Below are 25,883 nucleotides of genomic sequence, written 5' to 3'. Positions count from 1 at the left end.
TATATATTAGAAAATAAAGTTAAAGCTATTAAGGAATAGCTAATACTTAATAACCTTAAGGAAGTCTAAGGATTCTTAGGTTTATAACCTTAAAAGTGCTTAATACATAATAAATTTAATAGTTAGAATTCCTCTTAGAATTTAACTTTTAAATAATCTATTAAAAAGGATTAAATAATAGTAGAGTAAATACTCTTAGTTAATAATTAGACTATAATATCTTAATACCTAAAGAAACTTAAGTAATCCTTAAATAATAAGATAATAGAGACTTAATACTAGTAACTAAACTCTTAATAATAACTAAATAATTTAATATTAACCTACTTAGTAAACTAGATAATAAAGTAATTATAGAATTTTATATACACTCTATATATAGTTATTAAGGAATTATAAAAACCTAAAAATAACTATAATAATAATATAGAGAAAAGGTTATAAGAGAATATATAGTAAAAGTAATTAAGGATTATAAAGTATACTTAAAAAGTAAACTTACTTAATATTAACTTTATAATATACTATAACCTTTACCTATACTATAAACTACCTAGTAATCTATATTTCTTAACTTTATTATTAAACTACTAAAGTTATAAAAACCCCTTATAGGAATATATTTTAATAGTATTCTTATTATAGTAGACTAACTTATAAAGTATACTTACTTTATCTTATATAAAGAAGTAAATAATACTAAAGAATNAGTAATACTAAAGAATATATATATACCTTCTTTAAATATATTATTACTAACTATAGTATACCTAAGGAAATTATATTAAATAGGGATAAGATTTTTACTTCTAAATTTTAGAAATTAATTATAGTATAACTTAGTATTAAGTAATCTATATCTACTATATTCTACCTATAGACTAATAGATAAATAGAATAAATTAACTAAATCCTAAAAATATACCTCTATACCTATATTAACTATAATTAGGATAATTAGGTTATATTACTACTAATTACTTAGTTTACTTATAATAGTATAATTAGAGAAAGTACTAAAAAATCCCCTTTCTACCTTAACTATAGTTTTAAACCTACTACTTATAGAGAACTTTAAGTAGGCCTAGTTATAGTTAAAGTTACTACCTTAATATAATAGATTAAAAATATCTAAGATAATATATATAAAGAACTTAAATTTATCTAATAATAAATATTAAAATTTAGTAATAAGTAAAAGATTAAGGGATTAACCTTAAAAGAGAGAGATAGTACCTACTTTATATAGTAAAATATTAAAATAAAATAACTAAGTAATAAACTTAATTATAAAAAACTTAGACCTTTTAAAATCTTATAAGTTATCTTACTAGTTAACTATAAACTTAAACTCCTAGAAACTATAAAGTATTACTTAGTATTCTATATTTCATTTCTTAAACTAATATTATAAGGATCCTAAATAAATAACCTTATTATTATAAAAGATAATAAACTAGAATATAAAATAGAGAAACTACTAAACTACTAGTATAGAGATAATAAATAGGAATACCTTATTAAATAGAAAAACTATAGATATAAAGATAATATATAGGAATCTAATAATAACTTACTTAACTATTAAAATAAGATTAATAAATATATTAGAATACTTAATTATATTAATCTTAAGGATAGACTAAACCTACTTATAATTCTAGAAGAATTTAAGGAATATATAAAATATACTAATAAAAAAGAAAAATAAATATAGAAAGAAATATAATAGAAATAAAGAGAAGCTAAGAAATAAGGGATATAACTCCTATTAATATAGGCATAACTAAGAGGACACTTTAGACTAATATAGTAGGAAAATATATCTATTTAACTAAGAATATTAGAATATAACTAAGACTCCCCTAATAAGAAGCTTAGAGTAATAAGATTCTAGTTAAATAAAGTATCTATATTTAAAACACCTTAAGTACCTATTAACTATACCTCTAACGAGGAATTTAATATATCTTCTAAAGACTTAGCTATAGCTACTTTACCCTTTCTAAACACTATTTATTTCTACTCCTATAATCGCTCTAATTTTACTAGTAATTTATTTAACTCTAACTAAGCTTTTTAATAAACCTCAGCTTTTTATTATAAAGTAGTAGCCCTCTTATAAAATTTCACCTCTTTAACTACTTCTACTTAGTCTAGATAATTAGACTTTACTACTAAGTAATTCACTACTTACTAAAATTAGTAAAAGAAACTATATTACTACTAAAAAACCTATAAGTATAGATTATATCCTCAGAAGTATTATATAAGATACTTAAGTAATAGTAAGTCCTATAGATATTAGAATCTAGAAGAAGTAAATACTATATACTGTATAAATAATAATTTAAATAAAGTATATCGTTCTTAATACCCTTATTAATAAATTAAAAAATCTAAAATAAACGATAATAAGTTAAAGCACTTAAAGATTTTAGTTTCTAAATATAACCTAATATAGTATTAGTATTATAGGAAAATTAAGAAGTATAATTAATAGATCCCTAATTTAAGACTAATAACCTACTTATATTAGGTCTTAAGGATAAGACCTTTAGAGGGAGGATCTAATATTATAACCTATAAATAAGGATAATAGTTAGTTAACCTATTTTAGGCGTTAGGTAGCTAGGATAGGATATTTATACTCTATAGGATTATAGGAATAATAGGGACTTACTTAAGAATAGAAGAACTATAGTATAGGTTATATAATAATAAGGAATAAGTATAAATAAGGGACCTATAATAAACACTTAGTAGATATTAAAATAAGTATTTATCCTATTTTAGAATAAGTATTTATAATAATAAGGGAGATAGTACTTATAAATAATAAGACTATTTATATAAGGGACCTATATATAAAATAACCTTAAGCCTTAACTTATAATTAAATTTCTATAGTTCTTTAGTAATTAACTTAGTATTTATCCTTATAGATACTCTTAGCTTACCTTTACTATAAATTACTTATTAAGTTTAAGACTAATTACTTTAGCTTCTAAAGACCTGATTTACTATTAACTTATAACCTATAACCTAGACTATAACCTTAGTATACTATTATAATATATTAATCCCCAGCTTCTGTTAGCAGACCCTACTATTAGATAGCTGACTGTAATATATAGGTAACCCCTTCTTTAGTTTGTGGATGAGGGTTTTGGAGGGCTGCCCTTTGATAAAAGTCTGCAAAGCTTCTATATTAAGGCCTTTGTGGGGTGCAGCTAGGAATATGATGGCCCGGACTGGGAGGCGTGCCATGTTGATGCCTCTAGATGCCGCATCAATCATGGCCTTTTTCACAATCAAGCAGCCTAAGCTGTGACCAATGAATATAATAGGGCGACTCTCGCACCTTCCCTCGTCTCGCATAAGGAGGAGATTTACGAGGAATGCGCAGGCATGGTCTTGGAGTATCCCAAATGAACAGCCGTTTTCTACCTTGGACACATAGCCGTATGTGAGAATTCTTGCGTTGGGCGCCGTGAACTGAAGGGAGTCCCTAAGCCACATTTCATTCTCGTCATGTGCCCAGGATCCATATGCATTCCCAGCCAGGCCAGTGACGGCAATGATGCTGGATCATGATCAGTTGCGAATTATGGAGCATTCTAGTGGCAAACGTACTCAGCGACAATGGGCGTTCCCGCTGGAGGAACAAAGAGAGGGGTGAAGCCAACAAACTCTCGGCTGACCTTAATCCGGCTTTTTCTGGGGTCTTGGGCCGTCAGGTCGTGAGTCTTTTGGTTTGAAGTATACCGTGGCTACAAGTCCACCGTCATTCTTCCCCTCCGGACAGGCCGCGTTAGGGCAGAGGGAGCGGACTGTCAAATCACTCTGATCATCACGGTCAAAATACCGGTCGATCAGCGCCTGGGTAGAAGTGCCGAACGGGATGCCTGCAACCCTGTACGTCCAGGCTTTTCCTTTTCGTGTGGTCATGCTGAATAAACGGTGAAATTTGAAAGAGGAAAGGTTCTGCTCTCAGAAGATAAAGTTGTTCTGAAAGGTTGGAGGACAGCAAAATGGATCATCGAAGGTTGCGTTCCGCGAGGCTCTGAAGTAAATAATGGGTTCGAGCGGGGTTATCGCGCGGCACGGTTGTCGGAGTCATCTTTGTTGAACCCGATCACCCTGCCGAAATCAGGCTCGGCCCTCGAGTCCGCTGCTGACAGGGCATGACCAGAGCCTGGTGGTCAGAAACATGATTTGCATGCCCAAATAGGTAGAAACGCCGAATTGGAAGAGTGAAGTCCGTTGCACAGCGCCACATCATTGGTCTAAGTCAAACATGAAGCTACGCAGCATCTCAGCTTTGTTTGCTTCGGAGATGATTTCTGACAGAACCAGAGCCGCCAGCAGCTGTTTGGGACGATGATCACTCTTGGACACCCCGGGAGGTGAAACCCACTTCTGGGCACGAAAATACTTCGCCAAGCCGTCGTTCCAGCCTCGTCCCAGCCTGTATGAATACATCCAGGGAATACCTTATAAGTCTCATGAAATTGGATCAGTTTCCAACGTGGATGGATGTCTCTTCGTTGTATTTGCCGTCCCGACGTCCTCCACGCGGCTTGCGGCAGCCACAAGAATATGATTTCCGGTCAACCTCCTTTCAAGACTCAAGTGCTTGAATTTGATATCGCGCACATACCGGCAACGTATCGCACGAAATCGGACGATATACTCCCTGCGCAGGTTGACTCGAGTCTACTTCAGCAGGAACTGTTGGTTCGGCGTCTGAACAAGATCCACCGGTGGATGTTCTGGTGCGGTCGGCCAATGCCTCCTCGGCCTTTGCACCACCAAACCGTCATATCACGCATAATTACAGTCACCGAGCGAGTAGACCATCATCTGGTCTGGTCAAAGAATCGTATCTTTGTAAAACCCTTGCCACTGTTTCTCCTAGACCCAGCCTTCTGGTCGACCCATCTCCTGCCGTCAGCATCATCTGCTTCGGCCCCCAGCCTTGTCGGCAAACTTTCCGTCGGCAGCTGGGGCGCAACGGATCAGACCGGCAGCACCCCGCCCAGCGACGAGATTCGCGCCTGCGCTCTTGGGTTCCTCTTCTCCTACACCGCTCTCGTCATGCACGAGACTGACTTCCGGCTTGCTCAAGACCTCGGCCTCCTTCCCCAGACAATCTCCTGGCCAGCCTGGCGCCATCTCTGTGCCGAGTTTCTCTCTGAGTTTCGCTACTGCGCCATCAACCCCCGGTACTGGTACGGCGAGCTGCGACTCCAACGTCTCAACCTGATTTGGCGCATCAAAACGAGATCTCTGTGGCGGGGATATTCACAGGTCGACAGTCCCTCCGTGTACGCCAGCTTTCTGTCCGACCACTTTGCGTCCCTCGCGACGGCGCTCGCGTTCTTGGCGATTGTGCTCACAGCCATGCAGGTGGGACTGGCGACGGAGGATTTGACGGCCAGTGGGGCCTTCCAGAAGGCGAGCTACGTGTTTACCGTGTTCTCCATCTTGGCGCCGGTGGCGGGTGTTGTGGCGCTTGCGGGATTTGTGTCAGTGTTGGCGGTGTCTGACTTCAGGACGACGGAGAGGTATGCCAAGAGGAGATTTGATGACATAGGAGTCAGTGAGTTTGATATCTCTCGATAGTAAAAGCGTTCTCTGTGGCCCGCTACGTCCGTCAAAAATATACGTATGCTGAGAAATATGGGCAAGATTCATGGCCCCTTCGCCTGATCCCATGCGGTGCGAGGATCCCTCTGAAGCAGGAGCAACACCGCCAACTCTTAACATGTAGACGGTCGCTGCGGGGCTGACATCCGGGGCAGTAGCGCCGCCACCCTGGCCTGCGCAAAGTCTCTGATTGTCTTTTGGTGTTAGAAATTAGAATGTGTCCTCAAACTGGTAAATGATCATTTGCCAAACAGCCTGAAAAACTGACAGTGTGCGTTGGAAACAACATTGGTTCGCATTCATGAGACTGGCTGGTGCACATAAAAGCCTATTGGCTGCAACTATAAAAATAGCTTGTCCGAGACCCTTTTTATTCATACACGAGATACAATACATGGAATTAGTGTATAAAACCGTCGTCAGTCGTGAGTACCATCTTCTTCGGCCATATATAGTCAACGCCAGTTGGCGCCTTACGCAAAAATCCCCCATTCGTGCTTCAATGCGACGTCTAACGTTAAACCCTCCGACACACCGTGTCTCTGATCTTTGTCAACGATCTTGCCGAGGCATAGCCCCTGGATAGAACATTGGGCCCTGCATTGCCGACTGAATCATGTTCAATGGAACCATGATGCAAGGCACAAGAGCCATGGGCACTTCTGTTTCGTATTCAGAAGAAACTGAGCTCGAAGCCCTCGATGAGCGAACCTGTCTGAGGTCGAAGCTGCTCGTTGACTGACGTCCCTGGTTTCCCAAGTAATATGGAAACAATAGGTTTGGTTTTTCTTCACCAGTCCAATTTGGGTAGTTACCTTCCTGTAGGAAGGGGCGAAAACTACCATCGAAACCTTTCATATCTTGCGACTGCAGAGGAACCCTGCAAGAATTGCTAGACCTGTTGCGATGAGACGATTCCTCTTCAAAGTCGGAGATATGTTTTGCAAGCAGGGGCAGCAAGGGGCTATCGCGAGATGAGTGTGTCCGTAGCGAATATCCAATCGATTGGGGATCCGCCAAAAAGGCATTTTTGGTCCGTTCGGGAACAGCTTTGCTCATGGTCGGCTGTTTTGGATGGCTTCTCAAGTTCGCACCTCCGTCTCCATTATCGATTTCCTCTTGAAACTCCTCAATAGCAGCTTGCTGCTGTTCTTCGTTGCCCTCTGTAATAAGATACTGAACCAAAGCGGCGGGCAAGGTCGCCTCTTCTTGAGCTGGGATCTTCAGCGGAAGCTCTTGCGTCTTCGGTCGGTTTTGCTCCGAATTTTCGGTGCTCGGGAAGCGACCGTTTCCATAACAAGGACTCCCCACCTCAGGGTTCGAAAGGCGCTCTGCTTGCGTTCCTTGGACCGACAAGATTTCCTTTCCCTTTGTACGAGCACCATCATCGCGAATAAACGATGGAGTGAGCCTCGGCTTATCGAATGCCGCAATCACAGTCCCGGCATCTGAGTCCTCATCGTCAGAAGCTTCGTGCTCAAAGATACCTCCGATGCCTAGACTGGAACCATTGTCGTCACTATCTGTCCCAGTACTCGATGAACTTCCACTTTCGTCATCGTCGGATGGAAGCTGGCCTTCCTGTAATGCAAGATTCTCTAGATCGGCGTATGTGTATCCTGCATCTTCCGGAATAGATCCAGACGGTAGTCTACTAGAGTAGTGTTCCCAAGCCCAGTATGGCTCTTGCGTTTCAACATCGTTTCTTTGCAGGTTCGGCGGCGGCGGTGTTGATGTCTTTTCAAGGTACATGAACGGGTCCAGAGTTGCGTCCTTTGTTTTGTCGTCTCCTTGCGTACTACCTGCTGCGCCATCGTCCGACGTCTGAAGGTTCAGAGCCTTGACATTGTCAGATGAGCCGATACTGAGCGCCTTCGTAGCTCTGCAAGAGCTACAGCTTGGAGCCTTCAGCCGAGCTGAGATCTTTGAGCTAGTAGACCTACTCCGACTGGTGGTACTCAGACTCAAGTAGCTGCTGCTCAGGGAAGATCGTGAGCTGAAAGACTCGGTCTCTGACGATGAGCTTATGTATCTTCTCTCTCGTTTCATAAACTCAAGCCGCACTTCGTCTCTGATTTGTTGGCGCACCCGTTCCTTCTCTTCCTCTTCCTCTTGAATTCGTCGCCTCTGCTCTTGCTCATATGCCAGCCTGGCTTCCACCTTTGCTTCAGCATCCATTCTGAGGCGATGTGCTTCCTGTTCTTTCAGCTGCTCCCGCTCGGCTCTGGCACGTAATTCTGCCTCAAGCTTTGCTCTAGCGACTCTCTGGCACTCTTCGAGTTCTTCTCGTTCCTGTACTCGGCGCTGTTCTTCAGCTTGCCTTTCAACTTCGATTGCCTCTCGGGCGGCTTTCTCTATTTGTGCTTTTGCTTCTTCGAGCTCCTTCTTCGCGACCTCCTGAGCAAGTCGGAGTTCTTCCATTCTCTGCTTCATGTGCTTTTCCGCTTCTTCTTGAACCCTTCTCTCGAACTCCTCCTGCCGCTGGCGCTCCTCCCTCGCTCGTTGGTCTTCTTTGACTTTTGCTAGTTCCCTTCTAAGATTTTCAATCTCTTCGCTTTCCCGAATTTTATCTGGCGACAGGCTTGAGGTGGCTTCAGGCGGTGGCGGGGGAGGAGGCACTCTTGGCAAAGCCTGCGATGACATGTACGGCATATGTCCAGGTTCTACAAGCGGCGGTGGCATCCCACAAGCACGGCCAGGCATAGAGCTGTATGAATTCATGTTCATACAGGGGCCTGGTGGATGGTAATCAGGAGGAACCATCCCAGGAACATTTTCGTGAAACTTTGGACGACGATATGCCCCTGCGATATAGTCATAACTCCCGTAAGTGGCGTTGTTCGGGCTTGAATGCATCTTCTCGTTTGGCTGAGATGACTCCTGGTTCCAATTATGTTGACGTGATGGGCCTACTCCAGGCGAATCGTCCCTATTCCTGCCACTCGTTGGACGCCTGTGTTGCTGCCAAAATGACGAAGGCTCTTTGCCCTTGACGGACGGTCGGTGGTATGATGATGATCTTGGTGGGGCTCTTGAGCCCGCTGCAGCTTGCAAGGGCCGATATCTTGGTGCCGGGTTTGTCGTGGATTGTGAGGATGAAGATCGGCGGTCCTGTCTACTTGGAGATCTTGAGACTGAACTAACGACTGAGTGTTGGGGTTTACCATCTGCATCAACTATATGAACACGGCGCGTGGGTCCGGGCATACTGGACCGCTCCGCAGAGGTTCCAGTGTTTTTGCCTGGTCGGAAAAGAACCAAGTCTGTACAGGAGCGTTCCGGCATGGGAATGTCACCGTCGCCAGGTCATCGTTGGAGGTTCAGATGCACGAGGTCGAGTTGTGAAGTCGAGTGGAGGATCCGCAGGCAAAAAGAGAAAATCCGATGCGGCTGTGAAGCACTCGCATAATTAGAAGAAAAGAAGAGGGGCCAGGGACATGGGAATCCAGGGCGGGTGCCCTCGCGCCAACTTATCCAAATTAAGGCTGCCACGCTGCAACAGACCATTGAAACCAGCCACCGCCTTCGCCAACATGATACCCCGCAGTCGTATGCAGTGTTCAAATGTTGTGAATGGTTGAGAATCAGAAGCGTCGGTACGATTGGCCAGCCTGGTTTTAGACAAAATCGTTTCTAGGCGAGTGAGCTGACATACCCTGGTCTTAGTGGCTTATCATGCATATGCGCTCCATTCTCCTGCGCCAATTTTGCGACCCTCTCCGCTGCGAACCAATTCGTTGCCTCACCATTTAATAGGTCACCGTACCCGAATATGATTGCCTTGTGTTTCCACTTCCGACTGTCAGAACTGTGTTGTCAGCGACCACGTTGTCATGTTCACGATTGGAAACCACGGAACTGGGGCCCAGTCTCTCATTCTTGGCACAGCTCCCAGATCATCAACGCGGCGGATGGTCACCTCGTCGATATTCGAAAAGTCTTCCATATTGCTAGTATGCCAGGTTTCATCCTTCTTCGCAATTTTGTCAAACCTGCAGGTAGCAAGAGTGATCATAGATTATTGCAAATCACAATTCGGCCTCCGAATAGTCGGATGTGCTTGACAGGATCTTAGGCGAAGAAGAGGAAGGTCTGTTGGCATCTTGTCGTTTGAATCGCGCCATACATGCCGCTCTTGGGTCTGCTGATCAATTCGAATGTGAGTTGTAGGTTTTCCATCGCAATTGAAGGACAAATCAACTACGCCGTCTGGTGGGTCTGTCAGTTGAGTGTACATTGAGACCCGTTATAAACTCGCGGGCATATCGTTGGATGTAGTTGACTGGCTCATTCAAGTCTCTCAAGAGACCGATGTGGAATGTTACTGATCTCTACTCTCATAGGGAAGGCCGGGAGGGCACATAGATTACTCATTTCCCAGAGAACACCTGGAACTGGGGACTGGCTGCTATGACGCGAGGAATTGAAGACAAGGTAAGCATTAATCGTGAGTTTACTCTGGATAGATGGGATCGCTGATTTATAACTCAACATTCACCACGTCTTTTCGCCGACGCCGGTTACTTGCTTAGCTGATCTAACTCGTGCAGCATGCTGTACAAAATTGACGCCGCAGAGAGAGAGACAGAGTCTGAGAGTGAGTCTGATAGGCGTCTGCGCTTTCAAATCGCACTATGATGCCTTGGAGGTCGCTGATTGTGGACGATCCCGAAAACACATTGGCTCAATGCGAAGAGAAACCGGTGGCTCCAATATGTTCATATATACATTCACCACGACGACAACAGATCGTCGAGACTAGAATCTTCATACGCAAGAGTCTTCGGAACACGGGGTAATTGTACGAGATGTTGCTGATTGTGGGTGTGTAAGCTTATGCATGGCTGTCTAAGCATTCAGTTGCCCAACCTCCACTTTGATCCCTCAACCAATTGAAGCCAACCAGGCAAATACTGCAGAAGCCCGCATGGCACCATACCTTAGGGCGGCTAGCCTCCACGTGTGAACGGATTCTCCAGTTGTGAGTGTTAGATTGAGCGCATTCAACGGGCATGCGGTTGAACACGTGCCCCGTAACTGCAGGTATGAACGACGTAAGCCCTCCACTCTTGAAGAGACACGCGTTGCCTTTTATCGGGCCATCCCCAACCCTCATTCAAATCTTTTACATTCGTCAGAAGTCGTGTACGCTTGGATCATATTGTTAAGTTCCGGCTCCAGTCAAATCGCAAGATCCACTCACGATGTAGTGACAGCCCCGAAAAGCGACCTGTGCCACATATCTTGAGCGGTAATTTCGCCCAGCGACAGACCAGGACCCGCACGGTATCAGCAAGCAGCGGGAAAGGTCAGGTAGAAGAGTTTGGGTTTTGGTCAAAGAGCTCCTGGAAACCGTCACCCAACCGACACAGTCATCAGTCATGAGCGAGGGGCGGGCAGCAGAATTGGAGGACGTTTCGCAGAAGATTTTCAAGATCCAACCGCCATCTGTGGATGACAAGCCAACCCACTCACTTCGCAACTATAGCCTCGGGCCCTAGAGCATCAACCTCGAAAGGGGAGATCAAAAACGGGAATCCGGGATACCGTTCAACGGATCTTTGTGGCGCCTTTTCATTCTCCCAAAGCCGTAGTTGTTGTATTGAATTGTATTCAATTCAGCAAGACCGAATGGTCAAGCGTTTCAAAACTTCAAGTATCATCACATTCGTATTCGTGTTCGTAATCCCGTCCCACCTGTTTAGAATCATCACCTTCCCAGAAACCTTTCATGAATCCCCGAGTTGCCCGTTATCCTGCCTCCTTTGTTCTGTTGGGGATGGCAATCCCAGTGTATGCTCTGATGTTTCTCTAGCACCGCTGCTGTCTGACCATTGCCAGCTCGCCTCAGGGGGAGATGAGTGTCTGAACGTCGTTGAACCAAACCCTGACTCTAGGTCAAATTCCGCAGATAACGGCGACAAGTTGTTACTATCGATATCCGGTAAAAGGGGCACTTCCCCACTCGTCAACCTCCTGAAGCCCGATAAAGAATGCGGCCGCAGCATGCACTCATCTCGTGGCATCATCCGTCCTTGTTTCGTCCATGTCCTGTCCTCGTATGACAGTTCAATCTCCATTGTTTTCATGATACCGGAAGATGGAGGTTCGGGAAGGACCCCACTACCCGCGGCAGCCGACTTTCCCGGTGTAGTAGCGCACGATTCCCAGCCAGAAGCAGAGGAAGACGAGGATCCTGAACCCGATCTTAGTGGAAAGGTCCAGGACGCCCTATTTCTGTTCGGTGTTGGCCGACAAGGTCGTGACTCTGGGCCTGATATTCGTGATTCGTAGGTAAAGTCGTCAAAGCGCAACCTTGGCATCTCCATCGATTGCGACGGCTCGCTCCGGGAGAAAGACCCCCTGAAAAAGTTCTTCGACATCGTGTCGGTCGTCTCGCTCGTTACTTCCGTTAACTCGATGGTTGGCAACGATCTAGTCCTCCAAGGCCCCCTACTCTGGTCCTCCCGCTGCCTCCTTCCACACAATTGTCGGACGAGAGGCGTGAGACTCGGTGCACAAGCAGCGGTGATACCAATTCCAGGTTCGACGGTGCTCCAAATGGCGAAGTTGGCGGTATCGCCTGTACGATTAAAGAGTGAGCACGCGTTTTAAATGCCATTTAAGGGCTTGGTGCCCCTCCAAACTGGTAAAGTTTAGGTGTGCATGGGCAGATCGATTGACGTACGAAGAAAGTTTTCCTCGCTCAAGACAGACGGTACTGTCACCGCTCGAATAATAGTGGCGATACTCGCGCTGCAAAAAGTCAATCCATGTTAGAATCTCCATCACCAATCATAGTTATGCCACCGGAGCGGAAGGTTGGGTGTTGCGCATGCCACCAAACCATCGAGATGGGAAACGTACATTGAAGCAAACCCTAGCAAGAGCACAACCAGAATTTTGGTCTTTTTGCGCAGGTCCAACGACCAGACAATAAACAAAGGCAATATTCCAAATGCCCAGTCCGCAATGCAATTCAGTGTGGCGGCTGTGAATGTGGTGCCGAGAACTACGGTTTTCGAGAAGCAATGGCCTGGGGTACGAGGACCCTCGTCCCAGAATACGTGTACTGGTCGGCACTGGAAGGCGATGAGGAACAGGTACAGAAACCCAAACACCAGCGTCGACAGGAGCAGTGCCCGCAGAATCCAGATGTGCGTCGGGACGATCGCGATGCGCAGAAGTAGGATGCCGACGCAGACTTTGAGGAGGATTGTCGTGAGGAGATACAGGAGTTCGCCAGCAAAGAAGTACTGCACGTTGGAAGTCAACACAACAGTCCAGTGATTTCGTTGCGTCGTCGTTGAATCTGTCGCAGAGGTGGACCAAGTCTGCAACGTACCTGGAGAGCTTTCCGTCGATCTTCTGGCGTTATCTGTGTCGCATCGCGGCCCGTACCATGCACCACTCCCAGGATTTCGGTGACCAAAAACACCGTAAAAACAGCTTGGAGCAGGCAAAGAAGCTTGTCGTCGGAGGTCACGGTTCGCGTGATATGAAAACTTTCGAGTACAGCCGCAGAGCGACGGCGATGGGCGTGAGGCAGAGAAAGAGAATGGCAACCGCAAGAACGCGGCGAGGTCGGTTCGGATCGATGTCGACGTCGTCATCCACCATGCTCTGATGGGGATTGAAGTCCGTTTACGAGTTCCACCACTCTCTACTCGGGCGACATGGCGGCGGGCAGCAGAAACAAGACCAAGGTAGGTTGCGAGAAAACAGAGCAGATCGTGGGCAGAATCCTTCGTCTTCTATTGCTGGAACAGGATCCCTAGCGGCGTTGGGCCTGGCCCCTTTACGGCGGTCGACGGCAAGGGGGCACGGATGCGTAGGGGGGGCGGCTAGGATCTACGTCCACGCGGCGTCCGGCGGAACTTTAAAGAGTGCGGGAAAAGAAAGTATTTGGGTCGGCACTTGAGCACAGGAACTCAAGATCAGCAGTCTTGAGTCACCGGCAGAGGTTAAACGACGGTATGAGTAGAGTCTTCCCGGCTGAAGTATGGCAGATGCAGGAGGTTGACGGCACGACGGGAAGGATGACCCATGAGACAGACTCGCGAGGAGCTGGAAGAAAGCTTGAGGAAAGCTTGACACTCGGGGAGAGGGGCGGCACCAGCTCACACGTATGCTGGGCATGTTCACCTTCTAGAAATGCGATCTTCAACCAAATTGGTGCAAGCTACCCGCAGACGCCGTCCACAGCTGTGGCTTTAGGTTGGACCAATCGGGGCCCTGAGTCAGTGGGTTTTGGCTGATGTCTTGAACAGTTTAGGTTTGTCCTGGCTCCATTATGCAAACGGCATACCTACCTAGGATCGAGCTGCGGTTTGTACGATTGGCCGATCATGGGGAAATTCATCTGGAGAATGCGGCCGTTCAAGCTCTGGAAAGAAAGACAGAAGAGCAAAAGGCAAAGGAAACATGATTCGTTGAGGTGTCAACATTGACGGAGATCTGAGACATTGAGTTACTAGTCTCGTGCGAGTGTGGCTGAATATTTGGGCAGATAGATTAGATGATATGATGAGTGAACGACGGAAAAGGCAATAGACACGAAAATATGCCACTGGCGTCAGACGGTCTGGACTTTCTCTCCGCCCGCCCCGGAATTCTTCTCGTCAATATCCACAGCTCCAGACATCGTGGAGATGGCGTCGAGCTCAGCCACCCCGCGTAGGACGGGCGCATCCCCAAATGTGCCAAAATAATCAAGGTCATCCACCGCTTGATTTTCAGGCATGGGCCACAAATAGTCTAGGAGGAGGTATATCAGACCTGACACAAGGCAGCCCACGAACCACGACAATTGATAAAGCCTCGTCCAGCCCGCCCATACCTCGCTTGGAGCAACAGCTCGCTGCGCCAGACCTGGGATGAACAGCCACGCGCCCAGGCACCAGGCGATGGCTGCACGCCAGTTCCATCCCTTGGTGTACCAGTAGATGCTGTTCGATGAGTTCCCGTAGAGGTCCGTCAACTTGATCGTCCGCTTGCGGAGGAGAAAGTAATCAGCGAACATGATACCCATGAGCGGGCCGAGGAAAACGTTGAAGCTGCTCACGACAGTCAAGAAGTTGCTAGCGCTGTTGAGGAGCGCCCAGGGCTGCATAATGAATACGAAGACAATAGTGAAATAGCCCCCGCGGCGGACCGTGAACCAACGCGGTAGCAGGGCGGCTAGGTCGATTCCGGCGACCACGCAATTGGATGCGACCACCATGCCGAACTGCGAGAACATGAAGGCGATGCTCGCAAACGCGATCCCCGCTCGGGCACCAGAGTTATCTTCGTTCTTGCGCACGGCTTCCAGGAAAGCGTAGGGCTGCCACAGGAGCTTGCCCTCATCGGGGTACAGCGTCGCCGCGCATGAAGTGCAGATGATCCCGACGCAGGCTACGATGATGGTCCCCAAAGGTACCATGATTAGCTGCGCCAAGACCTGATCTCCCGGCTTCCGTGCGTATCGCGTGTAGTCCGACTGAGACCACATGTGCGTCGCGATGCCCCCAATATTTGCCGTAACAGCCGCAACGAAGGCCCAACCGAGATCGCCTCCCGTAGCTGGCTTGACACCCGAGACCTTACTCACATCTGCGACAAGGGCACCTCCTCCCTCAGCTCGCACGGTGGACCAGATGAGAAGTACGAACACGGTTGTAGCAACAGTTGTGGAGGCGATCAGAAACGGTTTCCGATAGTTTTCCGGGCTGAACCAGATCATTGGGAGGCACAGGAGCCAGTAGAGTACGAAGGATACGAGGTCGTACGTCTTCATCGTACCATCCGCGAGCTCTGTGTCTAGATTGAGAAAGGACGGCCAGATGCATGTCAAAAGAACCTTTAGGCATTGGCTTCCGTACCACGTGTTGGTGGCTGTCCAAACAAAGGACAAGAAAACGCGGATGGCCTTCGTCGTTATTAGCCAGCATGTCAGAGAAATTAGTTTGAGCCTCCGAATGGCGACATACCATTGGGAAGAGGTAGCCCCAGATGCCCCAGTTCTGCTTCATCCATAGGGGAAAGCCAATGTGCCACTTTGCGCCAGGGTGACCGCCAGCTATGCAGACAAAGCCAACAAAGGTATGGGCGACGATGATGGCAATCATAGATTGCTATGCTCATTGATTAGTTGACGAGTTACCTCTATGAGGCGGCAGCCACAGAGAAAGACGACACTTACCCAAACATTGAGTCCCAGAGAAATGAGGGAAGATCCTGTTGTCCAGCCTCCAACGTTGAAAGAACCTGTCACCATCCAGAGGCCAACGAACTCCCATGGGCCATATGTGCGGCGAGAAGGGGGCAACGGCCGCGTGTCTTTGTTGACGTAGATGTCCACATCTGTATCCGTATCTCGATTTACCTCAATGCGTCTGATGAGGCGGCGACTCAAAGGGGTTGCGGTCGTCATCGTTTTGCTGTCGAGTTGACTCAAAGCGAGAGAGCCGGTTTTGTAGGTTCCATCTCTCTACAGCCAGCATGAGGATGTATCTTGCTCGAGAGACTTCATTTTATAGATAGCTGTTATTCCTTTCGCAAGACAGCGTCTTCGGGAGAATGATAAGGAGTACATCTCCATTCCTTTTGTGCCCGCCTCGGGCATTTCCCGGATGTAATCACAGCTAGTACTTGTGATAAGGATCGGTCTCTCGATACCGAGACTTGCGAAGATAGCGGAGAAGCCCCTCTTCGTGACCCCCGGCAGATCATACCCGTCCATGATGATTGTGGAGCCATGTAGATGTTAATGACCAATAGGAGAACTTGCATCTTCAACCACTGCAGTTAACCAGTTCACCAGTTTAGCAGTCGCATGCCCCGCGATAAGCTTGCATCTCCGTGGTAGCCCCGCAGGTCGAGCTGACGTCGGAGAGTTGAGCAGTTCTTCCGGAATGGCAGTTCGGGCTCATATCAAACCGTCATATCACCTACAGAGACTCGAGGTGACATCTTCACATGCAGGTTATAAGTACTTTCAGAAGGTTTTCATCAAGACCCATCAGGTCACTTACCAAAAGCGCCTTCGTACATGTAAATCATTTACCCGGTCGCGTAACATCTTCACCATTGAACCATCAACAGTGATCTCGACATGTCTCAAACAGAAACGATTTCTCAGTCCGAAAAGCGGACCGTCACTCTACACAACGGGACAGTGTTCAGCTTCAACTCGAACGTCTCTACAAACCTTGAGAAGATCCCCGTTATCGACGCTGCGGGCATATGGAGTGACGATATTGTGGATCGTAAAGCCGTTGCCCAGGAGATCAGAGAAGCCTCGAGGGACATTGGGTTCTTTTACTTGATCAACCATGTGAGTACTGGACCAGGCATGGAGGTAATGGAGTTCAATTGACTCGATGTCCCAGGGAATCGACCAAAGATTCGCGGATGAGACTATGGAGCAGGCAAGGCGCTTCTTTGCCTTGCCTGAAGAGAAGAAGATGGAGGTCTTCACCGGTCTCGTGCCGAACGAGTACGTCGGTTTTCATCCCATGGAGTGCTACAACCGAAACGGGTGGAAGCACCAAGGTAGCCCGCCATTGCCCTGATCACCAGGTTTGTGTTGCTAAACGCCGTGAAAGATCTAAGCGAGGCCTTCAACTGGGCCTACGACGCCCGAGAAGACCCGGAGGCAGTTGACAAGACTGAAAAGTCAGTCAGCATCTGGCCATCCGACGTGCCCGGGTTCCGCGAAAACCTCTATGCCTATCATACCGAGCTGCTTCGTCTGTCTCGTCGCCTGACTCGCATCTTTGCGCTCGCTCTGCACTTGCCTGAGGATTATTTCGACGAGTACATCAAGCGGCCAGAGGCAGGCATGCGCATCTTGCACTACCCCGAGCAGAAGCACTCAGTGGACGATCAAAACGGCATCGGCGCACACACTGATGTCGAGTGCTTCACCATTGTCACCCAAGATACCTCAGGGGGCTTGGAGGTGCTTAGCAAAACTGGGAACTGGGTGAAGGCAGAGCCTATCCCTGGCTCGTTTGTCGTCAACATTGCCGACTGCTTCATGAGGCAGACGAATGACTTATTCGTGTCGACAATCCATCGCGTCATCAATAAGAGCGGTAGAGAGAGGTATTCGGCCCCGTTCTTCTTTGGTTTCGACAGGCAAAAGGTTTTAGAGCCTGTGCCGACTTGTATCAGCGACGAGTATCCGATGAAGTATCCGATCATGACTGGTGGGGAGTATTACGCCTTCAGAACGAACAAGCAAAAGTCGACAAATACTAGGAACTCCAAGATAGATCAGAAGTGATAAGAGTCATTGGGGTTTTCCCGTAATTGTGCATCGGGTTCGAATTGAAGAATCATTTTGTCTACGTATAGAAACTATTTAGTCTGGCTTTATCAAGCATCTCTTTCGTTCCCTGGCAGGTCAAAAGGCCAAGTAAAGCTAATAAAAAGAGTTGTAGAGAAGACATCGCCGTCCTGTCCATCATTAAACAGATTTTCCGAGGACGGAGAACATACAAGTTGCGGTCCAGTTTCGGTTGTGATCTCCTGAGTTGACGCAGATACACGCCGATCCACGTCCGTAAGTCGAGACAATAGGCGTTGTTTTGCGGTCACAGCAACGTTGCCATAGTTCTCCAAGTGTCCCAAGAAGTCCACCATATACGTGATAACCCCTTTCAAATTGCCATAATCTGATCGTGACAAGTTGTGCTTGCCCGAGACGCCAATCAACATATGGCCAACGCCGGCAAGCTGCTGAACGAGAGGCGATCCGCCAGCTCGAATGTACTCTAAGGGTATCGCCTCCATGTTCTGCATCATTTCTTGCGCTGTTTTACATGCTGCATGGAGGTTGTCTTCGTCTGATACTGTCGAGAGCATCCTGGCTAGGTGGATGGTGCACAGAATATTCGCCGCCTGGAAGCCGCACCGATTTCTCCCACTGTCGCTTGATCGAACGGTCGCACTTCCAAAATGCGGTAACAACTCAGCCTGAATCTTGGAGAGCGTCTCCGATATTTCTCGGGATTTACTTGGGCCGTGGGTATTGTGCAATATTGACTTCTGATTTTGCTTTCGCGTTCGGAAATCCGATATTGCGTGCTCGAGGACTCGGTACAAGTCGGTCGTCAGGTTCCACCCTTCAAACCAATTCTCAAACTTCCCATCTCGGCCGGGGATGAATGCTGAATGATGCGTCCCACAAGGATAGCCAACATCAGAATGAGCCTCGGGGCAACGAATGAGGCTCCCCAAAACACAAGCTGTGTGCACTTCTAGTCGATACAGCGTCCACCAAAGACGGCGTCTGACCTCTCTGTCACATTCTGTTGTGTCACCCGGCCATCGCGGTTCATCATGTAAGCTGAACCGGGCCGACATGCCATGATAGAGTACCAAATATTTATGGATCATTGCGGTGTCACCTTCCTGCGCCCCAAGTAGAGCTAAGAGGCCATAAGATCGTATAAGATCGATGTCCGGACTGTCAAAATCAACAGGCACAAGTCGCACAGCCTCCTGAAGATAGTCATTCGCGAGACTTGCGAAGTCAGACGGAGCCATATCGTCGGTGAACAGGGCCCGCTTTCCGACATGTTGAGCACTCAGAGCGCACATGCAAATGAGACTCATGTACTCCGACGAGCCAGATGGGAATGTGCCCTCCCTCCAGCCAACCCATAGCTCTCTCTCGCAGAAGAACGGGAACCTGCAGAGAGGATGAGCATCAATTACGACGAATACGGGTGACCAGAGACCTACGTTGGATGTATCGTGTCCAGATACACATCAAGCAACGCAGTCACGATCTTGCGGTTATCTAATTGACAGCGCCTATCTTTGCCACCACCATGACTACCTTCAGAGCCTCGCGGCTTCGTGCCCCGCTTCTTGGGTTGCCGGTGCCGCGTGCACTCTTGGTCATACTCAATACAAGTCAAGCATGACTTATTGCCGGGAGACGATGCGTCTGCTGGGGCAGCCCGGCATTTGATGCCCCGTTTGTGGCAGAAGTCGCACGCTTGGGTAATGCGTCTGGATTTGCGCTGGGGCGTTGGGCGAGTCATGGCAGGCCGGAGTTAGGGAGTTTATGTTGTTGATCGTCAGTGACTTGACATTGCAATCTTAAAAGATAGGTGAGATTATTGAACGATGTCCGCAGCGAGGGAAACTCCGTCCAAGTGGCCGTCTTGACGAGGTGAATGACTAGAGAACACCGCGTTGTCGGGGATAATGTGTCGCAAGGAAACAGGTACAGAAAGATGAGATTGTGGGCCTCAGAAATTCGTGAGATTGGTCCGGTGCTTTGAATCTATGCGACTAGGGTAAGCACCCATTCCCCGCGGACCGCTATCGCCGCGGGGAAATAAGCCCTCCTGCTGCGTTTCTGCAGCCAACTTGCTTGCACCCACCTTGTGGGTTCAAAGTCCGACAACGTTTTGGAAGAATTCCTCATAACGACTTTCAAAAGTCTGCTCTTTTTGGACCATCGTATGAGAATAGTTTGGTGATAGTGAGCGCTTAGTCTACGATTCGCTGATGCGTAGCTACCAACTGTATCTATGATACGTGAAGGTGTGAAGCGGATCATAAGTTGAATTATTATTAGGCAGAGACGAAGAATACTCGATGACATCACACAATGTTCTTTCGGTGTTGTCTAAGTAGTTTGAGAGTGACAGCTGATGAAGGTTGCTCGAAAATGTTGTAATGTGCGACAAAAACAATGCGGTTCAGCGTTTGCCTTCTGAGTTCCCACAGGTTCAGTGCCATCTATGTCTTGGGATTCAGTCATTGTAGTGATTCGTCGGAGACACGCAATCCCACCGGCTGGACAAGCTACATGTTCATCTGATGAACGCCTCGCGCGATACAGGCGAAACTCAATGCAACAACACTCTTAGTGTTAGAATACACGTATCTGGTCCAATTCAGAGACCTCAGTTGGAAACCACCGCAAGTACCGACGCGAGGTAATGCCAGTTGCCTCATAGATCTTAATTTATCAAGACTAGAAACTGACGCCGACGCTGCCCAAACATGCACCCGAGCCCAATGCATCAAACTGCCAAATATCTGTACCTGACTGCGTCTCAACCTTCTCCTCTTTGCATCATCTACTCGTCCCAGATGGTCGCGACAACAGCGCCAGTGAGCGTAACCACGCCAACCTTGCCGCCCTCCGCCTCGGGGACGATCTTGCCGGACTCGAGGTCGCGCTTCCAGATGACGACGGTGCGGTTGTTCTGGTGGCCCACGGCGATGAGGTCGCCGGCCTTGTTGATGGAGAACTGGCGCGGCGACCAGCCGCCGGACGGCGCGAGCTGCACCAACTCCAGGGTGCCGTCCTCCTTGATGGCGAAGGTGGAGAGCGTGTCCGAGGGCCCGGAGCCGAGGATCGGGGAGTCGCGGAAGGAGACGTCGCGGTTGGAGACGATGAGGAACTTGTTGTCCGGCTGTTGTGAGGTGCCCCCCACGTGGTCAGCCAAAATGATCTTTTGTTAGACGTGTAAAACATTACAAATCCGGAAGCAGAATGCAGCCGGTCGGTACAAATTAAACGAAAAATTCAACTCGGTACGGCGTTTAAAATAAGGCCCAGAAAATGATCGACAGGCCTGCCAGCAAGGGGCCCAAAAGAGGAAGATGAAGAATGTGGGAACAGTGGAACAGATAAAAACTTACAGTGAGGGCAATCTCGCTAGTCGGGGCTTTTGTCGCCGGGAGGTCAGCGCTGATGGCCGGGATGGAAAAGACCTTTGTGAAGGCGAGCCCGGTCTCCTTGTACTCGACCTTGTACGAGTAGATGTTCTGGTCGAGCTCGCCGTTGAAGTAGAAGAAGACGTCGCCGTTGGCGGCGGTGCGGAAGACGCCGTGGCGGGGGCCGACGCCGGGGCCGGTGACCAGGCCGTCGACCTCCTTGATCGGCGCCACGGTGTTGGAGTCGTAGGAGTAGACCCGGACCTTGTCGCCGCCCAGGTCGGCGAGGAGCACGTACTGGCCCTTGGGGTCGTTGATGACGTGGTGCAGGTAGGAGGTGTCCTGGCGGGAGGCTACCGGGCCGGGCTGGTCCAGCGTCGGGAAGATCTCCTGAAGGGGACCGGTGCCCGGGAGGGCGCCTTTGTCGCCAAGGGCGAAGACGGCCGCAGCGCTTCGGTTGCTACCGAGATGTGTGAGCTTGGTATCCCTTGAAGCTGTTGCTTTCCCTTCTAGACTTGTCGGGGCAGGTGGATAAGAGAGTCCCGCACATCCGCAGATGGGGGTCTCGATTTCTGGGGAACGGGGGAATGGTGTTGCCGATTGGACCACCATGAAATGAGGGACGGGCGAATAATCATCCCATCTTCGAAGCTCACAAGCTCGGAGAACGACGACTCGGAGGAAGGACTTGTGAAAGATAGTGTAAGTACTTACTATGAAGCAGAGACATAGCCCCGGACGCCAGCGGGCGTGGTGACGATCTCGCCAGCGACGCCGCTAAAGGGCGCCGAGACACGGGCGATGCGGGTCAAGGCGCCGCCCTCCCCGATGGAGAAGGAGTTTAGCGAGCCGTTGGGCTGCGAGTTGGAGCCGCGGTCGAGGCAGTAGAGCACCCTGTTGGCGCCGTCGAGGGTGAGCCAGGCAGGGTTGACATCGCAGTCTGCCGTCTTGCTGGCGACGGAAAAGCTGTAGTTGCCCCCGGCCGATCCGGCCAGCGACAGCGTCGTGACATTTCCGCCCGAGTCGGCCGCGTAGAGCGTGACGGCGCTGCAGGAGGCGGCCCAGAAGGCCGAGCCTGCCAAGAGGCTCTTCAAGGGAGATGAGGAGCGCATGGTTGTGTGTTTTGATTTGAGGAACCTTTTTTTCGGAGGATTAGTGGCCGCTTTGATAAGCCAAGCTAAAGGACTTGGCCTGTCTCTGGAGAGAAATGAAGAGACAGACGGAAATGTGCTCACCCAAGGTTGGGATGGAAAAAGAATGGAGCTATCGCGAAGGAGTGGGCGACTGGTGGAATGAGCGGAACTTGGTGATAATTCCAAGTAAAACAGGCAGGTCGACGCAACCGAGATGGAGTGGGAATCAGTCAAGGTGTTGCGACTCGCTGCTGCAAGAGGGGACAAAAACGAATGGAATCCGGAACGTTTTGGTCCTGGTGTTTGAAAAGAGTGAGGCGATCTGCTGATCCGATAGTGATGCTTCCGCTAGTCAGCCAAGTTGCGCAGCTTTCTTCTCTTCCTCGTAAGCTTCGCGATTACCACCACGGGGCTGCACAACGTGTTAATATACTCTGGAATCTGGACAACATCCGCCCTTAGTAATGCCAACCGGTCGCTACCGAACCCGAGTAGACGATCCCAAGAAATCGGTATTGACGGAGATTTGAAGGGGCCCCGGATTTGTGACGTCCCATGACTCGTCCGCAGTCCCTCTTAGACGAGTCTCACCTGTTGCAGCATTGAGCCAAGACTTTTGACGACCATCATGAACCATGACGGGAATAGCTCTCTTTTTTCTATTTCTTCGCACTCGCAGCAAGTTCTCCCTGGGTGGGGGCCGAGACGCGTTTCTGCTGCCCTCCATGGGCCCCTTATTCCGAACGAAGAACACCTTATTGCGCCTTTTTGCGCCCCAATGAGCATACTAATGTAAACCTTAAAAAACGGCCGCCGGGGGCATCGGTACCGCCGAAAAGGGGGACGGACTCCGGTTCCAGAACGACGGCGCCGGGGCGGGAGCTTCGAGGCAGGGGTTTGCCTGCTTCATAGGGCGAATCACCCGGACAAGGTTTTACAGATTGAGTAGGTCAAGAGGCTGAGCAGGTGAGCGCCAAGCCCTACGACGAACCAGGTTGATTGATATGATTAAACAGGCATTTGTCTAAACTTGGCCCTGGGGCGTTGGACATGCAAATCTGTTCATTATGACGGGGGGTCGTGGGGGGCTCCGCCAAGATGGATGGCCCTGGTAGCAGAGACATCCGTCACATATTAGCCTTTCTGACGGATATCGAGCAGAGAGGCGCCCGACTCTACCGAAAAACCGAAGCTGTTTTCTGGGATTTCTGCCCATCCGAACAGACCCCTTATGGGTCAGATCCATATATCCCCCATCAGTATAAGATGAACCCCTTCGTAGTCACAGAGCCCCATTGAGTCTGTTCGCTCTGCCCTCAAGCCTTACAGCTCGATATCCCATCGTAAACCATTACATTCGTTTCTTATCACCGGGCTGTACCGTCTGTACATACCACAGCCATGGATTCTCCACGCTCTTTTGGACGCTTCGTCGTCGCTTCGCTCCTTTTCCTCGCTCCCTCTCTGGCCAGTGCCCAGGACACTGCCGCCAAGGGCGTCGCTCTGCAGGCGTGTCTGAAGACTGCCGGTGTCCGTAACATCATCAGCACCGACGCCACCTGGGCCGACGAGACCGTCGGCTTCCAGAAGCGCATCAAGGTCGACCCGGCCGCCATCTCCTTCCCCGAGAACAAGGACCAGATCGCCCTGTCTCTCGACTGCGCGCGCAATGCCTCCGCCAAAGCCACCGCCCTCGGAGCGCACCACTCCTTCCAGGCCTACGGCTTCGGCGACCCGGGCAGCTTGGTCATCAGCATGGCCGCCTTCAACTCCGTCTCGTACGACGAGGCCACCAAGCGCGTCACCTACGGCGGCGGCTCCCACGTCGGCCCCGTCCTGAAGTACACCTGGGACACCGCCGGCCGCCACTTCCCCCACGTCCGCGGCGCCCACGTCGGTCTCGCCGGCTCCAGCATCGGCGGCGGCTACGGCTCGTCCTCGCGCCACCTCGGCACCCCGATGGACAACCTCGAGTCTATCGAGTACATGCTGTATAACGGCACCGTCGTCAACGCCGCCAAGGGCTCCGACCTCTTCTGGGCTGCGCAGGGCGCCGGCGCCTCCTACGGCATCATCCTCTCCGTCACCACCAACACCCATGCGCCCCTGTTCCCCACCGCCGTCAACTTCACCCTCTCCATCGGCAGCGTCGACGTCGACACCGCGGCCAAGGCCCTCGTCGCCATCCAGGACTACTCCCTCAGCAAGGACTGCCCCGATGAGCTCGCCCTCCGCTGGAGCCTGAGCGCACCTCCGTATTCGGGCACCGGCTACTTCTACGGCGACCCGGCCAAGTTCGACGACGTCATTGCGCCCCTTGTCTCCTCCCTCAACGCCCTCGCCCCCAACGCCACCGTCGTCAAGAAGACCGAACTCCCCTTCTGGGACATGGAGGTCGCCGTCGCCGGCGCCGGCATGAACCAGCCCGAGGGCGGCACCCTCGGCGGCCGCTCCTTCTACACCCAGGCGCTGACCACCACCACCGACCACCCCCTGACCGTCGAGCAGGCCAAGATCCTCTTCGAGAGCACGACGCTGGCCTTCAACCGCACCGACCTACGCAAGTCCGGCTTCCTCGACCTCTGGGGCGGCGTCTCGCGCGACATCGCCGACGCCGACACGGCCTACGCGCACGGCAAGAACCTCTGGCTCATCCGCTGGGAGGCCAACTCGGCCGACGCCAACGCCCCGTACCCCGCCGACGGCACCACCTACATGAAGGGCCTCATCAAGCCCTTCGAGGACGCGCTTGTTGCCGGCGGCCAGGAGCTGAGGGGCTTCGTCAACTACGCCGACACGGAGCTCACCGAGGCCGAGTGGAGCGCGCGTCTCTACGGCGCCAACTTTGACCGCCTCAAGCAGATCAAGGCCGCCGTTGACCCCGAGGGTCTGTTCACCAACCACAAGCAGGCCATTCCCCTGCCTTAAGTGGGCATTGTGCTGTGATGGGATGTGTAGCGTCAAAATGGGAAATAGTAAACCGAAACACTAGACCGCCAGGTTAGGAAGGCCTGTGCCAGATTAGCAAATCGAAACATTTCTTCAAGCCCATATCCAAGTAATAGGATGTTCTCTCTAGAATCGTGAACTGCCACACATGGCCTCGATCTGTCTGTACCATGGCTGGTGGCCTCTGAGCCTCGCACGTTTCCGAATCGGCAGTGACAGTAATAAAACACCGTAAGGCGCGTTTCAAAAAGTTGCCGTGATAATTGGAAGATGAAACTCGACGTTGTATGCGTGAAGAACGAACTCCGCACGCCTCCTGAATTATCTGTGGAGAAGAAGCATGCAGCATCGACTTCTCCAACTTGCTTTCCCCTCACTCCATGCGGGGTAAATCCCAAGCCCCCAACTGCATCCATGGAGGTGGAGGCCCTCGGCCGACATTCTCACGAATCACCCCAAGCCGGCTAAATGCAACTT

The 25,883-nt window shown here is 49.6% G+C and overlaps 9 protein-coding genes across 9 annotated transcripts in view; 3 read left to right on the top strand and 6 right to left on the bottom strand.

Annotated features, from left to right (window-relative positions):
* Positions 1–3,951, bottom strand: part of GCG54_00006299 (uncharacterized protein) — a gene marked incomplete at both ends in the record, with an annotated part of 8,328 nt that extends 4,377 nt beyond the window's left edge. The window contains 3 exons of the mRNA XM_045406308.1: positions 3,451–3,586; positions 3,637–3,727; positions 3,786–3,951. Of these exons, the coding sequence (XP_045267600.1) occupies positions 3,451–3,586; positions 3,637–3,727; positions 3,786–3,951 (393 nt within the window). The remainder of the gene's footprint in view (positions 1–3,450; positions 3,587–3,636; positions 3,728–3,785) is intronic.
* Positions 3,952–4,602: 651 nt separating this feature from the next.
* On the top strand, positions 4,603–5,776 carry GCG54_00006298 (uncharacterized protein; the record flags this gene model as incomplete). Its single annotated transcript, XM_045406307.1, has 2 exons — positions 4,603–5,605; positions 5,682–5,776. The coding sequence occupies 2 exons, from the start codon at positions 4,603–4,605 to the stop codon at positions 5,774–5,776; spliced, it is 1,098 nt and encodes a 365-aa protein (XP_045267599.1).
* Positions 5,777–6,506: 730 nt separating this feature from the next.
* On the bottom strand, positions 6,507–8,304 carry GCG54_00006297 (uncharacterized protein; the record flags this gene model as incomplete). The annotated part of the gene is made up of 2 exons (XM_045406306.1): positions 6,507–6,532; positions 6,747–8,304. The coding sequence occupies 2 exons, from the start codon at positions 8,302–8,304 to the stop codon at positions 6,507–6,509; spliced, it is 1,584 nt and encodes a 527-aa protein (XP_045267598.1).
* Positions 8,305–11,381: 3,077 nt separating this feature from the next.
* Positions 11,382–13,258, bottom strand: GCG54_00006296 (uncharacterized protein; the record flags this gene model as incomplete). Its single annotated transcript, XM_045406305.1, has 4 exons — positions 11,382–12,235; positions 12,341–12,408; positions 12,520–12,908; positions 12,998–13,258. Coding segments are annotated over 4 exons (1,572 nt in total), but the record flags the coding sequence as incomplete, so codon positions are not given.
* Positions 13,259–14,227: 969 nt separating this feature from the next.
* Positions 14,228–16,066, bottom strand: GCG54_00006295 (Transporter aclS; the record flags this gene model as incomplete). The annotated part of the gene is made up of 3 exons (XM_045406304.1): positions 14,228–15,562; positions 15,624–15,767; positions 15,836–16,066. The coding sequence occupies 3 exons, from the start codon at positions 16,064–16,066 to the stop codon at positions 14,228–14,230; spliced, it is 1,710 nt and encodes a 569-aa protein (XP_045267596.1).
* A 681-nt stretch (positions 16,067–16,747) lies between these two features.
* Positions 16,748–17,923, top strand: GCG54_00006294 (2-oxoglutarate-Fe(II) type oxidoreductase; the record flags this gene model as incomplete). The annotated part of the gene is made up of 3 exons (XM_045406303.1): positions 16,748–16,969; positions 17,025–17,187; positions 17,241–17,923. The coding sequence occupies 3 exons, from the start codon at positions 16,748–16,750 to the stop codon at positions 17,921–17,923; spliced, it is 1,068 nt and encodes a 355-aa protein (XP_045267595.1).
* Positions 17,924–18,015: 92 nt separating this feature from the next.
* GCG54_00006293 (uncharacterized protein) lies at positions 18,016–19,691 on the bottom strand (the record flags this gene model as incomplete). The annotated part of the gene is made up of 2 exons (XM_045406302.1): positions 18,016–19,333; positions 19,387–19,691. 2 exons carry the CDS (start codon positions 19,689–19,691, stop codon positions 18,016–18,018), a joined length of 1,623 nt encoding a protein of 540 aa, XP_045267594.1.
* Positions 19,692–20,741: 1,050 nt separating this feature from the next.
* Positions 20,742–22,436, bottom strand: GCG54_00006292 (uncharacterized protein; the record flags this gene model as incomplete). Its single annotated transcript, XM_045406301.1, has 3 exons — positions 20,742–21,080; positions 21,310–21,838; positions 22,039–22,436. 3 exons carry the CDS (start codon positions 22,434–22,436, stop codon positions 20,742–20,744), a joined length of 1,266 nt encoding a protein of 421 aa, XP_045267593.1.
* Positions 22,437–23,858: 1,422 nt separating this feature from the next.
* Positions 23,859–25,385, top strand: GCG54_00006291 (putative FAD-linked oxidoreductase YvdP; the record flags this gene model as incomplete). The annotated part of the gene is made up of 1 exon (XM_045406300.1): positions 23,859–25,385. One exon carries the CDS (start codon positions 23,859–23,861, stop codon positions 25,383–25,385), a length of 1,527 nt encoding a protein of 508 aa, XP_045267592.1.
* Positions 25,386–25,883: the final 498 nt, after the last annotated feature.

The sequence above is a fragment of the Colletotrichum gloeosporioides genome (assembly GCF_011800055.1).
Source record: "Colletotrichum gloeosporioides strain Lc1 chromosome Unknown consensus_19, whole genome shotgun sequence".
Lineage (NCBI taxonomy): Eukaryota > Fungi > Ascomycota > Sordariomycetes > Glomerellales > Glomerellaceae > Colletotrichum > Colletotrichum gloeosporioides.
Note: the sequence above shows the minus strand (reverse complement) of the source record. Positions and strands in the feature narration are given on the sequence as shown.